Below are 17848 nucleotides of genomic sequence, written 5' to 3'. Positions count from 1 at the left end.
GGTTTTCTCCGGGTACTCCGGTTTCCTCCCACATGCCAAAAACATGCTAGGTTAATTGGTGACTCCAAATTGTCCATAGGTATGAATGTGAGCGGGATTGGTTGTTTGTCTATATGTGCCCTGTGATTGGCTGGCCACCAGTCCAAGGTGGACCCCCCCTCTTGCCCCAAGGCAGCTGGGATAGGCTCCAGCACCCTCGTGAGGATAAGCGGTAGAAAATGAATGAATGAATGAATATATGCACATATATAGCACCGATTCACAACAGGAGTTATCTCAAGGCACCATACACATGCGGTAGGTGTAGAAGCATGCTTCTGGTACGTTAAAGAGAACCAGCCAAACCCCACAAGACCAAGCACTTGGTGACACAAGCAAGCGAAGAAACCGCAATCAGAACCTAGGCTGGAGGATACGTAGAGGAGTCTTTAAGGGACTGAGGTCTCCTCCAGTACTGGAGGGTGTTTAGATTCCCAGTCGGTTGGAGGGGAGGTCGGGATTTGTGCGGCTGTGTCACTTTGTGAGACCACACCGGACACCGAAATCACGACTCGTTGTGGGCTGTCAGCTTTGTGTGCGGCTGTCAGAAAGAAAACATGAATATTACATTGTTTTCTCTCCAGGTCGACAGGCCAAAAGTGATAAAAGCTATCTCCCCTCGTGTGTCTCTGTGCAGATTTATATAATCCTCACTCCCCCAACCTCGCTCACAAGCCATACCATCCAGCGCTAGATGTGCCACTGTCTTTTCCAATAACGGAATGCTTAGAATAGTAACAAAGTAAGCCTCTAATGTGTTCCTCTTAGCCAGTGGAAGAAGGTCAGCGCTCGCTTCTTTTTGTAACTTCCTCCATGAATGGAAGTGTAATTGTAGCTGATGTTTAGACTGCGTTACGCTCATCGGCTCTTCAAGGACAACGACAAAGTTATTGTGCTGTAAAATGAGACACTGCTTCATTGGGGGGGAAAACAAGCAGTGCCTCTGCGGCTCTTTTATATTGACAGATTAACAGCAGGATTACGGTGACGCGGGATTAAATGTAACTGAAATCCTTTGTATGCAAAAAAAATGCTAACAAAAGCAGAGCCTGGTGGTTTTCGCTCCTAGTCGATCCCCCACCCCCCTTCCCCTCCCTCCGCAACAGTTGCTCGCCTCTCTGCAAGTAAGTTACGTAAGACCGCTGAGATTTACCTCCACTGACAGCAAAATAGCCGTGCAGAATTTGGGGGCGCACCAAAGGCTGCTCAAATTGGTGTCAAATTTGTTGGAGCCCAGCACAAACCCTGATTGGCCAAAAGAAGTCCTTAAAGAGTGGAGAGTTCTGCAGGGTGTGATATTTCAGAGATTATACCAGAGATTATACTCGCACATATACTATACGTAAAATCTGATTACCACTACTGTTTGCATGTGTTATGATGTCACGGTAACAGGATGCCACCTTAATCCCAAAAATGCCTTTCACCAACCTGCTACGACAAAAAGGAGTTATTTTGCAATACCTCCAAACAGTGAATAGTATTTTTGTACAAATATGAATCGATCATTGGATACGTATTTAAAAAAGACACATCTTGTCAGCAGTGCCTTGGCTCCAGCTCAGACCTTTATCCCGGTCCTGTGCCCAGGCCGAGGGGATGTGGTCCGCGTGGGTTCGTCTTTAAACAGTGTTGGTGAAAGGAATCTGTGGAATCATCCTGCAAAGAAATGTTTTGGTTTTTTTTCAGCCAGAGGGCGAAGTAGGCTCGGTCACACAAGAGGAAGCTGCCGGAGGGAGCAAAATAATTATTGCACAGGAACCTAAAACATGTTTGGACAATTTACCAGAGTCAGTACAACAATACGTATAGGAAGGAGTCATGGAGTACTTTAAGAACATACAAATTATGTACATATCGTAATGTTTTATGGCAGCTTATCTGACCGAAAAAGAGGAACGGTACCTTAACATAAACGTTATTTTGAGCTACAATCAATAGGGGCCAGCATTCTTTTAGAAATCTAGTGTACCTTCTAAGGCTGGGGTGTTCACAGTGCGGCCCAGGGGCCATTGTTGGCACACAGCTCTTTTTTGGATCCTTGAAATATTGTAAAATTGAAGTATTTTTGAACATTAATAATTAAATGTATTGTTACAATAAAGTAGCCCATCTTGACCTTTTATAACAAGGGACAGCAACTAGGAAGTGTCCCAAAAAGACCCTAAAAACCAAAGAGTGGATCCTTTTTTGCTGAACCGCATCCTCGTCAGGTACGCTGACGTCTCAATGGCGAAATCCTTTGATGCTTGGTGCGACTTAAGAAGTGGAATTTTCCTGAAAATGTGGTCAAATTCTACTCCCTCAGAGATGTTGAAATTTTGAGGTATGCAGTTCATCCCCCATCTTCTTAATAATTGGGGCTTCAACTTGGACTAATGATGTAAAGGAAGTGCTCGTCTCTGACAGGATTGAAAGTCAAACTCTCTTTGGGGAAATGAACTAGCTTGGTACCCAATTTTCTCTTGGGTACTTCTTTTGAATACCCCAGTTTACACTTGAGGGGTCCTCAAAGCGCTCTCCACAAGCCTCTTTTTGTACGTTCAGTGCTACACAGCTCTCTGGCGGACCAGCACCTTTGTGTCTTTGTTTTGGAGCTGAAGTTATAGGATCAAAACAAAGTTTGGTGTGATAGCGTCCAATTGTCTATGGAAGGTTGTTTCTACTTGCCATTAATGTGGATTGTAATCACTTTTGGAATTGAACGGATATGAACGTGTGTCTTGTCTCACACGCCACTTTGGGCACATGCAAGAAGGAGGAAGCTTTTATTTGTCCCCCAAATCGAATTGTGTATGGATTTTAATGTCACGCCGCCACAATTAGATTTGGAGAATAAAAATCTCAACAAAGGGCTTATAGTTCAATAAATAAAAAAGGAACTTATTGTATTGTGAACAAAGAGAGGCCTCTCGTATTTCAAAGGTGCCATACTGACCTCCACATTTCGTCTTGGAGGGCGTCAAATTGTATTTTGCACAAAACTGCTGTAACTTCAGTTTTTTTCCTGTGACTGATGCTTTAAAAAATTACTGTCTAATTACTGTATTTTCTGGACTATAAGTCGCTCCGGAGTATAAGTTGCACAAGGCCAAAAATGCATAATTAGGTAGAAAAAATAACATACATAAGTCGCACTGGAGTATAAGTCGCATTTTTTGCAGGTAATTTATTTTCCAAACTACTTGACCAAAACAGACATTACGTTAAAAGAATAGAGAACAGGCTGAATAGGTGTAAGATATGCTAACACAATGCTTATTCAGCTACACAAAACATAAACATGAACAGAAAAGGTGTCCAGTGTTTATGGAACATAAGCACTTTTTTCATTTCTAAGTCACTCTGGAGTATAAGTCGCAGGAACAGCCAACCTATGAAAAAAAGTGCGACTTATCGTCCGGAAAATACGGTATACATATACGATAATCTCATTGTGTACTTTCTGCACCATGTGACTCATTAAATATTGATACGTTCCATTGAACATTTCTGCTGTGATGGTGTTTAACTGGTTTCCTTTTCCCAGCGCTGTTTTACGGCTGTCGCTTGGAGACCAAATCCTGGACGCGACAACGGCATCAGGCCGGAGTTTAAAGAGAGAGGGCAGCTGAAAAAGTGCTGACAATGTCATAAATGTGGCTCCACATGGCGAGGTTTTAGACTTCCATTTCCTCATGCTGTGTTTACAAGAAAGGAAAAGTGTGTGTGTGTCCTTGTATTGTTGCCAGGCAGATACAGCTCTCCACATGGCTAACCTCTGACATCAGCATTTCCTCACCTCCCTCCTGCCACCCCCCGAAATGCCTGTTTCTCCCCAACGACTTAAGGCAAGAACACACACACACACACACAAAGTACCCCCTCCCCAACCTGACACACTCAGCACACTTCAAATATGAAGCAGCCGTCTTTTTTTCGCCCCTTCTCCATTGTGTTGGCGCTGTGGGGCTATTTGTGGAGCTCTGTGACAGCCGCACATAAACACTCGTCACTCACACTGAGCTGAGTGGACACAAGGCTTTGTGGACAACATAGCGGCTAAAGACAGTTCGCTTTGTTGACTTTAACAAACTTGAGGGTCCTGTTGCATGTTTGGTTGGTCGTGATGTCATCACCTTCAGTTTCCTCATCTCGGTTCACAATGTCACAGTGCGGTTTGCCGTTTATTTCCCTTCAATGAATCGCTGCTGCTGTAGCACGCTCGCGAGTCGCGACAAGATGCGGTGGCCAATTAGCTACGTACATTTTGTGCATTAAAGACGTTAAAACCAATCTCATGTAGGTCAATATATAAGCTAACGTCTGAGCTTTGTGTTATAGGTGACAAAGCTTATTAATGTACTACTAATAAATAACCCGGGCTGCACGGCGGTCGAGTGGTTAGCGTGCAGACCTCACAGCTGGGAGACCCAAGTTCAATCCCACCCTCGGCCATCTCTGTGTGGAGTTTGCATGTTCTCTCTGGGTACTCCGGTTTCCTCCCACATTCCAAAAACATGCTAGGTTAATTGGCCACTCCAAATTGTCCATAGGTATGAATGTGAGTGTGAATGGTTGTTTGTCTATATGTGCCCTGTGATTGGCTGGCCACCAGTCCAGGGTGTACCCCGCCTCTCGCCCGAAGACAGCTGGGATAGGCTCCAGCACCCCTGCAACCCTTGTGAGGATAAGTGGTAGAAAATGAATGAATGAAAAATAAGCCAATATCTTTTATTCAGTTCCTTCATCGACTCGACTTAGTTAACTTGCTTATTATTATTATTACACCCCATAATCTAATAATAATAAATAAGAAAAGCTGCATTAACATCCTTAAGTTAAAGTAGAAGTTGGATACATGCTGAAAAAAACGGCATTCAGATGTCTAAAGTAAGTTTTTAATGTGTGGTATTGTACAAAGCACAGTTCTTTGTTACACAATAGAAATACGTACAAATGCAATCAAGTCATGAAATAATGGCCGAGCACCGCAGCTGAGCACCAGTTAGAACGTGTTTAGTCCTGAATTCTACCGAAAAAAAAGGGAAAGCCTCAAGCTTTGAAATAAAACCTGCAGGAAAAGAAACTAAGAGACCGCTCACAGTCTTTGCTCATCTATCTGGCAATTGCTCATATCGTTAGCATGCCGAGCTATTTCCAGATAGCTACCTGCCCGGTCTGATCCATTTCACACTCCCTGCCCCGTTTTGATGTCAAAGGTCATCAAAACAGACAAGTCGCTGGACTCCCCCGAGGAGGCGGCCAGCTTCAGCTGCGGGACACCTTCCCCGCTGAATACTTCGCCTTCCCAGACCCGGCTCTTGTTCAGTTTCAGATCCGTCCGCCCTTCTCCCACCACGCACACCCTCTGGGCTCCCGGGATCCTCACCCGGAAACGTACACAGGTAGCGGGCTCCAACAGGCCCACACGGGGCTCAAAGAGCACGCAGCCTTTCCTCCAGGCGGCGTAGACGCAGGGGAAAGGAAGCCCCGCTTGATCGCAGGTGTTTTTCAGTACAAAGTCGCACATGGGGTCGAAGTCTCCGCTGGAGCTGGTCCTGGCGTACAGGCCCAGGCGATACATCCCCGCTTCTGGCAGACTGATGCTCACCGTCACTTTGCTGTCCGTGTACGTGCAGAAAAGGTGGCGCGTGAGTGGGAAAGACGCCGCTTTGTTGTCTGCTCTGCTGATCACAGGGTGGAGCTCCAGGTCTCGCTGGTTGTGGAAGGTGATGTTACACTTGCCTTGGGGCGTGCTCACCACTGGCGTCGTGTGGCTGAATTTGGAGAGACCCATTTCTGACGTACGGGTCCCCGGCCCACATGCCGAGCTGAGGTTAGGAGGAAACAGCTCATCCTGACTGATGACTTTTCCCTTGCAGTGTAACAGGATGTTTGCGGCCGTCTGGAACTTGACATCTGTTTTCTGGTAGTCTCGCACGAACACGGACAGCCGGTAAAAGCCACGTGCGGGACAGAGGACGTGGCATGTCAGCAGGTCTGGTTGAATCTGAGTTGCCAGGCACCGCTTGGTCACAGCGGCGTGCAGCTCCGTGTGGACCAGTTCACAAAGCACCATTAGAGACCTCGACGTCTTCAAAACCAACTCAAAGCGGCCTTCCTCCACCTGGGCCACCTGACTGTCGTGACTGCAGCCTGCCACGCCCAGAGACGCTGCGTTGGGTAGCAGGCCCCACGACAGGTAGGGGTTCTCCGGGATGTCCTCCATGGCTCGGGGTTCTGGACACTCCACCATAAAGGAGCATACCCACCCCAGCGGAGTAGTGGCAGTTTCTGGCCTGGCGAATATCTTCAGGTCGTACGTGCCGCTGGCGGGCGGCAGCAGCTGCAGGTTCATGCTGCGGTGGGAGACAGTCAGGAGACCGGAGGAGCAGTGGCTGCTCTCCTTCTGCTCCGAAGCGCCACTGTGCAGGAAGTCCTGGTCCTGCTTCATCTCATAGGTGAAGGTCACAGGCCTGGAGAAGCCAATGGAGACGTTTGCCTCACCATCATCTGCGGAGGACAGACTGAAGCTTAGTTTTCGTGGTTGGAACCTCTTGAGTCTTCCCCAAAACAACAGCACGGTGTCATTCATTGACGCGTCACTCAAAGTGACTGACCAGTGACGATGTGGCAGTGATGAGGTTGCATCAACCTCAGCCCCATGGAGAAGAAGGCTGAAGTCTTGAAGACCCTCCTCTCAAACTCCTCCAGGGTGATGGGTGACTCCAGGAGCTGCCATTTCTCCTCGTCAGGGAAGTGTGACTCGATGAATTCCTCTGGGTCCGTCAGGAAATAGAAATCATCAAACCTGAGGGGTGACAGATGGAGACTGCTGTTGTGAGAGTCAACGTGCTGCAGGCCTCTGGAATGACTTAGAGGAATAATTCATAGCTTTTGACGCTTTCAGACCTTTTGACGAAGCTCTCTTGTTTTATGTTGACTTGTCCAGCTCCCCAGCAGGCGTCCATTAAGAACCAGTGTCCTCCCAGGAGCACAGCGTTCCACAGGTGATCCGATTTCACATTCTTGAAGCTCTGGCCCTGGCGGTAACCTATGCCCTTGCTATGCCCCGCCACCTCCTGGCATTCGATGCCCACCAACCTGCAGAAAGGAGCAGAGCGTGCTCACTGAACCCAGCTGACCTTAATGTGGCTTTGCCACTGTCCGTCTTAAACGATGTCCATTCTCAGCACGTCGTTTGATGGAAAATGATCTGGCTTAAAATCCGAAGGGATTAAGAGCAGAATGCTGCTCTATTGTGAGCGAATGAAAAAGTCAATTAAATGTATTGCATTATGGAATATGACTCATTGTGTTTGGCATGCTGCCTCTGATTCAAATCTCACAGAGGCTTTCTCATGGGCTGGAAAAGCATCAAGCACATGATGCATGCACAAAATCACCGCCACTTTGCCTCTCGTGGCCACTCTCCTCCGCTTAATTCTATTTCCTCTCCCTTGCTCTCGTCTAGGAGCTCCAAAATACAAACAAGGTCATCAGAAATATTCCGCTTCTTCAGTTTACCCGCACATGTCTGCACAGAGGCTGGAGTAGCCACAGCAAACCCCTCGGCCGGTCGCTATCACTTCCTCCGGGGAGGTCATCCTCTCCGAGTGTCCCAGGAAGCCACTGACATCATACTCTGTGGAGAGTGACGAGTGATGCTCACTTTGTGTTCCCACACTGGATTCTGTCCTAAGCCACCAGGATCCAGGTGCTAGCACCCACCGATGTTGTGACAGAGCCAAACCCAGATGGCGCGGACTTTCTCCAGGTCTGTCCTGGAGACCTTTGTGATGCTCTGTACGATGGTTCCCACATCATGCACACGCTTCTCCTTCAGCTGCAACACAAAAACATGCGGCATGCTTTTACAGCATCATTACATTGTTTGTTCCAAAGAGGCCATTTTCCACTCTTTTGAAATGAAACCCACTTGGCCAATTGTAATGAATGCGGTGCATGTGGATCCAGGACAATTTGTGTGTGGGGCCACGCCTTGGCCTAGTGGTTGGCATGTTGGCCACACAGTCAGGAGATTCTGAAGATCTGAGCTGAAGGCTCAGTTTGGGCATACTTGTGTGGGATCCGCATGTTCTCCCTGTGTGTGCGTGGGTTTTCTCTTGGAGACTCTAAATTGCCCATAAGCACGAATGTGAGTGTGAATGGTTGTTTGACTGCATGTGCCCTGCCATTGGCTGGCAACAGTCCAGAGCGTACAGCATTCCCCATAAGCATAAGGTTTTAAGGATTTGGCTCACCTCTGCCCCTGCTCTGATGACATGCGAGTCGAGTCTGTGAAAGACCTCGGAGCTAGCAAAGAGATCTTTTCGACGCTTCCTCCTCCCTACTGCCACGGAGGCCTTGCTTTGCTGGTGTCTTTGCTCCTCTGCTTCAGCTCTCACCGCGCTCTTCTTCACCACCGTGATGTTCCTGGCCGCACTCTCCGAGGACAGCTGTCTCTTCGCCACCGGGCGCTGGTCCTCTGCCTCTGCTGCCAGTTTCTCAAAGACGCTCCGGCGAGAGAGCACACCGCTTTGGGAGGCCTCAGGGCAGACCAGAACTTGGGCGGCGGCCACATCGCCCTCGGCGGGAGCTTTGGGATTCCCATGCCCTTCCAAAGCCCCTACCGGTGTAACGGCACTAGACTGGCTTAAAATGGGATTTTCCTGAAGATCACGAAGCTGCAGGGCCTTCACCTGTACGCGTCCCACCTGGCTGTCCTCATCTTGCTTGGAAAGGCGTGCGGCACAAGAGAAGGGGAAGGAGAACTTATGAATTCCAACCTCTGCCGACATTATGCTGCAGTCATGGTGTCCTAAATGCAGAAACAGAAAATATTTAGCAAAAAGGGATCCAGAGCCATCGCTGTCATGCTCTGTCCTGTACAGCACCTCCTCCGGACGACAGTGATGAATTGGCAATTAAATCATTTCTATTCGTGACCATTAATGATTGCAAAGGTTGCAGTCATTAGTCTCTGTCAGTGCTTACAGCAGATTAGTTCCACCTAGCAACTTCCTGTGCGTCTCGGACCCTGAGAGCATTGTGTATGACGGCCACGCTGCCTTCACATTCCCTGAAAAAAACATTCTTGTCCTTTGCAAATTGGATTTGTGTCCACACAACGTAAGTGCCCCTCAGCCTCACTTTCAAATGCATCTGCTGCACTTGACCCTGACCTTTGACTCCTGACTTTCCTCTAGAGACCGAAGACCCGAGGATTTTTACAAAGCCTTTCACACAGGAAACGTATATCGTATCACGTATAGTCAGCGTGGTTGTACTCACCCTGAGTGGATTTGAAACGCCTGCTGTGTGTTTGCTGGAGTGTCATGTAGAGATGTTTGCTGTGTTGTCAGTTGGTTGGGGGGGCTTATATAGCCTCCCGGTGGCCTGCCAGGACAGGCCCCAGAATAACAGGCCTAAAAATACAACAAAGAGCAGCCAATGGGGTTGAGAGTGGCCACCGATCATACGTGTGTGCGTGTGTGTGTGTGCACATATGTGTGTGTTGAATGGTTGCGGTCTCGATGTGTACACATGAAGAGCCTGTGCATGCCGAGGAGTGCGGGGGTCGAGTGGGGGTCGACCAGGGGGTCGAGCGGGCCCGGCGGTGCGGTCCCCATGCGATCGTTTGTCGTAGCTGTTACAAGCAGCGCGGCATTCGCTAATGTGCACGTCAGCAGTAAACACATCAACACACACTCATAGCGAGGCTAAAAGGAAACGCGCTTTAAAATACTTGATAGACACGTCAAATGCAAACAAGCTGGTCTGAGAGCGTCTCCGGGCTTAGTCCGGCTTCATTAGGCGGGCACTGGAAAAGAACAGAACATTTACGGGGAGCGTACTCGCATGGCTGTTTTCTCGTATTCGCTTCAGCCTAACCACTGCTCCTCTTCTTTGTGTAAAAACACTTATGTCCGATGAATTAATACAGTCACCTCTCTTCCTGCCCCGTGCACTTTTTCAAATTCCAATTTTCCATCTCATGACAATGTTATAAATAGCACAGGCAACATCCTTTGTGATTCGTGATAAAACTTTACAGCAGCAATAAAAGTTTATCACCGAGACATACATCAACAGAATGACTTGGCTTGGTCTTCCTGGCCCCTTGTTGCTAGGCAGAATTTGGGGAAATCCTATCATCTGTGTCTCTTGGCTCTATAAAAAAAGACACTGGCATGTGATTTAATAATTACAAACTAGCGACTGATGGCTCGATTACTGCAAATGCAAAGCTGTAAAACAACCACAAGTTTAGCTTTAGCAGTTTGATCACTTCACTGTATGGATTATAAAATGCAACAAAAAGAAAGTAAAAGACAGTCGTTTGATGTGGCGCTGCCCCAAATGTCCTCTATGGACATTCACCACTGCGCTCATTCTTTTCCCCGGCTTCTTGTTGCTAGGCAGATTTTGTGAAGGTCCAAGGTTGTTTCAAGGTCTGATTGAAATTGTTATATTCTGACTAGCGGCTAACAGTGTTGTTTCTACCAGTGGATTTAAGAGCTGCTCTGTATGGCATACAAATGGTGTGGCTCTCGTGGACCTTTCCATGATGTTTCAAACTGTAGATTAGTAGATTCAAACCTGTGCGGTGACTAACACGCCGGCTACTATTTACTGTACGTCCATTCTCGCTGTCAGCCTTGGTCAGCTACGGCGCATGCGATGCAATGCTTTCGCATTATGTCAACCGATTGATTGTCTCGCGATACCCGGTGCAAGTCTCTACATATGGGGCAGTACCTTTCTTGCCCTTTATGGATTTTTTTATCAGATTTATCCCCAAAATGAGAGCATTGTAATTAGTTTAGTCCCAGTCAAAGGTTTCCATACACCTTGTCATATTATTCAGAAGGTGCGTCCAGACTTTTGACTGCTCGTGTATTTGCGGGATTATGTCAAAGTTTGCGTTATTTCGACTGACAGAACTGCATGGATTTTTTCCCACAGCCACTTGTTGCTAGGCAAAATGTGTCATGCGTGTGCTCACGTTGCACGGCAAAGTAGTCCAGTTCCGATGGAAGGGTCTGATTTGTTCCGTCAAAGCAGGCTTCATTTTGCATCATCACGGTTGAGTACATTCATTTAAAAACAGCAGCATGTGACGTGCCAAAAAAGCCAAAGAGGGGCAACCTGATCGTGGTAATATAATGTCAGCCGCTGACCACGTGGTTGCGTAACGCAGCCACAAGCTGCTGTTGATGATGCTGTTGATGCGGGGGGCGGAACACCGGCCAGCACAGCGATAAAACCATCTGGAGCTGCAGCAGTCTGCCAGCCAAGGAGGCGCACTCGGGCTTATTAGGTGGAGCAGTCGGTGCGCGCTGGCTGGCTGCTTCTCTGTCATACTAAAATAGAGATGAAGCGCGTGGAGATAGCGATATGAGCTAATGACACGGCAGAGAAAAGCAGGGATGTTAAGCAGCTTCCACAGACCACAGAACGTCTTTTCGCTGCACGGAGCTTAAGTTTCTTCAAATAACTATTGAAATAGTCGAGTGGGGAACACGCACCTGGCGCTGTTACCTTTGACCTACACCATGCTTCCATCTTTAACCCTCCCTGGAAGCTCAGAGACCAAATGTATTCACGAGACACTTCATACGGCACATGATCCAATCCAAACTGCCTTTACAAGATCCAAGATACAAAGTTTCATTATAGATATTATTTAACAATGTCTTCATAATTACCAGCTTTAACGTTGTAGTTCCTTTCATGTTTTATTTTAATGATGCAAAAGTAATGTTCTAACATTAATATGTGTCCCTCCAGCGTGTTTATGAGCACCAGTCATCCTCGCTTCTTTGCTCCAGTTTTGAGAGACGAGGCGCTCAAACGCTCACTTTTGAAGTTTTGGAGCTCAAACGCTCGCTTTTGAAGTTTCGTTTTTTTTTGTGACACCGTGAAGAAAGAAAACATCCTTCCTCTCGGGCATGATACCATCGCTGACCCACCCCGTACCCCGAGAGGTAGAGATACGTAGAGGTAGAGATACGTAGAGGTAGAGGTACGTAGAGGTACGTAGAGGTACGTAGAGGTACGTAGAGGTACGTAGAGGTACGTAGAGGTACGTAGAGGTACGTAGAGGTACGTAGAGGTACGTAGAGGTACGTAGAGGTACGTAGAGGTACGTAGAGGTACGTAGAGGTACGTAGAGGTACGTAGAGGTACGTAGAGGTACGTAGAGGTACGTGGAAGTAGAGGTATGTCGAGGTAGAGGTACGTCGAGGTAGAGGTACGTCGAGGTAGAGCTAGAGGTATGTAGAGGTAGAGGTACGTAGAGGTCGTGGTACGTAGAAGTACATAGAGGTAGAGGTACGTAGAGGTAAAGGTAGAGGTTAGAGGTAGAGGCACGTAGAGGTAGAGGTACGTCGAGGTAGAGGTACGTAGAGGTAGAGGTTCGTAGAGGTAGAGGTATGTAGAGGTAGAGGTACGTAGAGGTAGAGGTACGTAGAGGAAAAGGTAGAGGTTAGAGGTAGAGGTATGTAGCGGTAGAGGTACGTAAAGGTAGAGGTATGTAGAGGTATGTAGAGGTACGTAAAGGTAGAGGTACGTAGAGGTAGAGGTATGTAGAGGTACGTAGAGGTACGTAGAGGTACATAGAGGTAGAGGTAGAGGTATGTCGAGGTAGAGGTACATAGAGGTAGAGGTACGTAGAGGTATGTAGAGGTAGAGGTACGTAGAGGTATGTAGAGGTAGAGGTACGTAGAGGTAGCGGTACGTAGAGGTACATAGAGGTAGAGGTAGAGGTATGTCGAGGTAGAGGTACATAGAGGTAGAGGTACGTAGAGGTATGTAGAGGTAGAGGTAGAGGTACGTAGAGGTAGCGGTACGTAGAGGTACATAGAGGTAGAGGTACGTAGAGGAAACGGTAGAGGTTAGAGGTAGAGGTATGTAGCGGTAGAGGTACGTAGAGCTAGAGGTAGAGCATCCATAAACCCCAAGAGGCGTATCCCAGTCGGGATGACTTTTAGACTGTCTAATCCCTACACTTCCAGTACACTATTGGGGGAGCTAAATAGTAGCAATGATATGATATCCAGTAATTACATAACAGGGCCGGAATGTCATCCCAGTAAACATGTCAAGAAGTGGAAGCCGCCAGTGTGGAGAAGATGCAGGAAGTGATGTTTGGCTGCCGCGGAGACAATGAGGATGAGCTTCCAGCTGAGAGCAGCTCCTGACTGGAGGCGTCAATCATAAGATGCTTGCCTGTGATCTCACTCACCTGCTGGCTTCATCGTCTTCAAACGTACAACACGTACTTCGCCTACAGCCGCTTGTGCTCCTCCAAAGACACATTTATGTTTGGACCGAAATTTCATGAACGGTAGCAGAAATTGACTTTTTCTTGGAAACTACAAGGCAGATAATTATAAGCAGCTGGTGGCTAACCTCCTGAACTCCTACTACAAAAGCCCTTGCCTGCAATATAGATACACTGCATTCCCATCGAAGTCATCTATAATTATTATTTTTAAGCCAAATTCCTACATCTATTGTATAATCACATGCAGTTTGGATGTCAAACAATATCATGAAATATCTTGGATACATTAGATAACCAGCAATCGATTATCAATTGAAGCAGATAGAGTCCAAAAATGTGTAGACTTTTGATTATAATTCTTCCCATTCTGGAAGGGACGGTGTAGTATGGTTCAGTTATGGTGGTCAGAGGACTAAAAACTCTATATTTTGTGGTCTTTTGCTGTGGCTGTTTTAGATGTTGACAAGCAGATGGCCATGAGAACAAAAGGTTCTAGTGTTTGGAACGCCTGGGGGACTGTGAGGAGCTTTTAAAATTGTCTTTGGAGGAGTCATGCTGATGAGCCAGTGATCCTCCCCCTTTGGCGGGGCGGGGGTTGTGATATCATGGCAGAACCACCACATTCTAGTACCTTCCAGTAGAGATCCAGTCTGACCGGCCTTGACCTAGACCTAGACCGCCCTCCCGGAGGAGACTAGACCGATACATGGAGTCATTGAGTCTGGGTCGTCACGGCTACAAGAGGACAATCGGGAAATTGAAATTAAGTGTGGTGCTGTGGTTCACGGTCACATGCGATCTTGTGTAAACCATGTGACTAGCGAGTCCAATGCAGCTAACACAAGTCAGGTGACTTATTTCCAAATAGGCCGTCTTGAGCTACTGGTGACTAGTTGAAGGTATTGAAAATATTTATTATTATATCAGAGAATCTGTCAATTACAGCCTGTTATCTGAATACACTCAGAAGTTTTGACACACTTTGTCACGCTTTTGTATGGGACTCTATTTAATGTAAAGTAAAATTACTTTAACAATACTATATGTTTATTATAGAATCATGCCGTTTAGGTTGTTTCATTTATTGACATGGAAGATTATTTTTTATTTTTTTATTTATTAATTATTTTTTTATTTTTATTTTATCATAGAAAAATTATATATATATATAATTTTTAATTGTATAAAAATAAATTATTATTTTTATAATAATAATAAAGTAAAAATTATATATATATATATAGGTTGTTTCATTTATTGACATAGAAGATTATTTTTTATTTTTTTATTTATTAATTATTTTTTATTTTTATTTTATCATTAAAATTATATATATGTAATTATAATTATATATATAATTATAATTATAATAATTATAATTATATAATAATAATAATTATAAAATATAATAAAATATAATAATTATAATTATAATAATTATAATTATATATATATATATAATTTTAATTATATTAAAATAAATTATTATTTTTATAATAATAAAATGTTTACTTTATTATTATTATTTTATTTCAAGACAGATCCAATTAGAAGCCATGTTGTGATATTTTGTCCATTTTCATCCATACAATGTGACACCCTTCATTTTTTAATGAATTTTGTCAGATTTGATCTCAATTGAAAGCGGACTTCTGTTGTCACTCCGGTCTCTAGGTGAGTGTGGACCGTGGCTTCCGGTGAAGTCCCGCCAATCACGCCGCCTGGCGCGTGGAGCCGTGGGCGTGGCCGCCTGTGCTCTCCAGCTGCCCGTAACATCTGGTAAGATGTGCCTGTGGTGCCGTCGTGTTTTCTGTCTTTTCGACTTGTCGTCTCGTTGCGAGGACAGAAGGCGGACAAATGTCCACGTCGTCTCCTGGCCGCTAACTTCCGGTGTCAGAGACGCGCTTGTGACGTCACGATGAAGACTTTGGTGGATGACGGCGAGGCGGCCGCGATGTCAGGCCGCCGCTTCTCTCCAGGTTGGAACTTTTTCAAAACTTTCAATACATAACGTCATGGAGTGTGTCACGTGACGGGCATTGCCACGTGTGTAGTGTGTTAGCTACTGCTGCTGTTGTCATGTACGCCATCCATGTTCGGCATCCTGTACTGCTTGTTAACATGTCATGGAAACGTGTTGAATTACACAACAGACAGTTCAGTCAAGAGACAATATTTATTATTCATTTAAATTAAATTATTTTGGGGTTCTGACCACATTTAAAGTGAAACGAAAAAAAAGTTGTCATGGAAACAAATGACGGTTGAGACCAGAAGACTGGCTTTAAAATGCTCATGACACCAAAAAAGTTTGCAAACAACAACAACAAAATTAAAGAATTATGACTTTTACTGTGCAGGCTGTAAATAGTTAACACTTTAGAATAATTTTTAATAAATGAATATAGTGGCAGTAATGTAATACAGTGGAACCTCAGTTACAGTACATTTAGTGCCTCGGTTAGCATACATTTCGCACGTATCTTATACTATGGCGTTTGTCCTGTCGTGTACTGATACACGATGGGAGTCCAATTCAAGTTTTCCTCACAAAGCAGCCGTTAGCAGCGTGTTAACAGCGTGTTAACAGGGAAGTGGACGTCATCGTCTCCCGGCTTTGTCGCCCCTCTATGATGTCATCAGCAGTTGACACCGTAGTGCAATCAATCAAACCAAATCACAACAACCGTTATCTCATGCTGCTTTACATTCATAAATAAAAAAAGAGAACGCACTCAAACCCCACATGAGCCCGGAGGAGGGAAGAAACCTCGAACAGAACCCAGGCTCTGTGGGGTGGCCATCTGTCTCGAGCGGTTGGGTTAAGATATACGTATAGCTGGTAGAGGGATGGATGGTAGATCTTTGCTAACACACTTACACCACAAGTCTGCTTTTTTATTGATCACAGGCTGTAACATAACCCACAATGGAGCCAAAGAGTGTCAGCAATATAGAAAACGTCAAATATAACCTTTAGCTGGCTTTGTTGCACGTCCATTTGCGGTAGAGCTTCTCGTGCTAAATAATTGCAACTGTGACGCTCACCGGACATCGTGAGTCCACTGTTTTAATCCATTTATGTTGAATGGATTCAATGTTAAATCCTTTTTTTTCTGCATTCCGCGGAAAAAATTCTGCACCTGACTGTCACTATTTCGAAGTACCTCCCAAATTACTGAGTCTCTACTTTATGATTCCTACCTCCACCGCAGACGTTGTCGCTTCCTTCATGTTTATTGAAGACTGATAGGGTCCTCTGAAATCTATTCGAGTTTTTTCTCAAATTCAGTTTTTCATTGTTTTACATTTATTTCATCAGCATGTGCCTGATGCTTGCCTAAGCTAAACATCCATTCATTCATTTTCTACCACTTATCCTCACGGGGGGTGCTGGAGCCTATCCCAGCTGTCTTCGGGCGAGAGGCGGGGTACACCCTGGACTGGTGGCCAGCCAATCACAGGGCACATATAGACAAACAACCATTCACACTCACATTCATATCTATGGACAATTTGGAGTCGCCAATTAACCTAGCATGTTTTTGGAATGTGGGAGGAAACCGGAGTACCCGGAGAAAACCCACACAAACTCCACACAGAGATGGCCTTTGAACTCGGGTCTCCTAGCTGCTAACCACTTGACCGCCGTGCAGCCTGGCCTAAGCTAAACAATTGCCTTAAAAGCGTTGCCTGACACCTGTTGGAAACATTGTGCATATGCAAGACCAGGCATGCCCATATAGGAACTTGGTGTTAAAAACAACATGGCGTGAAGAGCCATCCAAAACATGGCTCACTTCCAAATGCGCAAACCTCATTTCCTGACGCGCCGGAATCCTTTAGCATGAGAATACAACATTGTAACAACTTTTATATGTGAGAAAAGAGGAAAATCATACTAATGTACATGTTAATTATTGTGCTTAATGTACTATTGTTCCCACTTTGCTCGTTTAGTACCAAGCTAAACATCATGGTGTAAGCTCCTGCGTCTTAGCATCAGTGTTTTTACCTGCAACCTTGACCTCCCCCCAACCTTCCTTGCACTTTAGTCATGTCATGTCATGTCATGTCATGTCATGTCATGTCATGCGTCGTGTTAGCATCAGTGTAGATGATGTGTTCCATTGGCCATTTGGCTGACACCTTCATCCCCAGGCTCTCGCCTTTTGCAGAGAGACAGAGAGAGAGCGAGAGCGAAATTGTGTTGTTTGGTGCTGCCCGGAGGACAGCATCCATCTTTGGGCGCCCTGCGCTGGGAGTGCTAACCTGGACGTACTGCACGTGAGGACGTAGGGCACGTGTGTGTTTAACGAGGCGGTTAACTTCCTTTTACACTTGTATGACAGTTAAGAATGCTACTTCATAAAACTTAATGAAGGTGATGGCCACAGCTTGACTGTGGAAGAGATTAGTTCCATGATGTCTTCATGGTCAATAGGAACATATGTCCATAAAATTATAGGCTCAATTCCACGTCCCATTAATGACAAATAAAATGTTATGTAAATACGCAATACCGGTTGTTTGTGA

The 17848-nt window shown here is 45.7% G+C and overlaps 1 protein-coding gene across 2 annotated transcripts; it reads right to left on the bottom strand.

The window, feature by feature from the left end:
- Positions 1–4785: 4785 nt before the first annotated feature.
- On the bottom strand, positions 4786–9389 carry ky (kyphoscoliosis peptidase). 2 transcript variants are annotated; one of them, XM_058077752.2, is made up of 7 exons: positions 9316–9389; positions 8286–8842; positions 7753–7867; positions 7549–7666; positions 6934–7125; positions 6642–6832; positions 4786–6534 (listed from the first exon to the last, which is right to left on the bottom strand). In XM_058077752.2, exons 1-7 carry the CDS (start codon positions 9359–9361, stop codon positions 5210–5212), a joined length of 2544 nt encoding a protein of 847 aa, XP_057933735.2. In that variant the 5' UTR covers positions 9362–9389; the 3' UTR covers positions 4786–5209. The 2 variants fall into 2 exon arrangements, with proteins under 2 accessions (XP_057933735.2, XP_057933736.2); XM_058077753.2 differs by having other exon boundaries at positions 7555–7666.
- Positions 9390–17848: the final 8459 nt, after the last annotated feature.

This window comes from Doryrhamphus excisus, linkage group LG14 (assembly GCF_037039965.1).
Source record: "Doryrhamphus excisus strain RoL-2023G ecotype Guam linkage group LG14, RoL_Dexc_Guam_v1.1, whole genome shotgun sequence".
NCBI lineage: Eukaryota > Metazoa > Chordata > Actinopteri > Syngnathiformes > Syngnathidae > Doryrhamphus > Doryrhamphus excisus.
The sequence above is the reverse complement of the archived record's forward strand: the minus strand, read 5'-3'. Positions and strand labels throughout refer to the sequence as shown.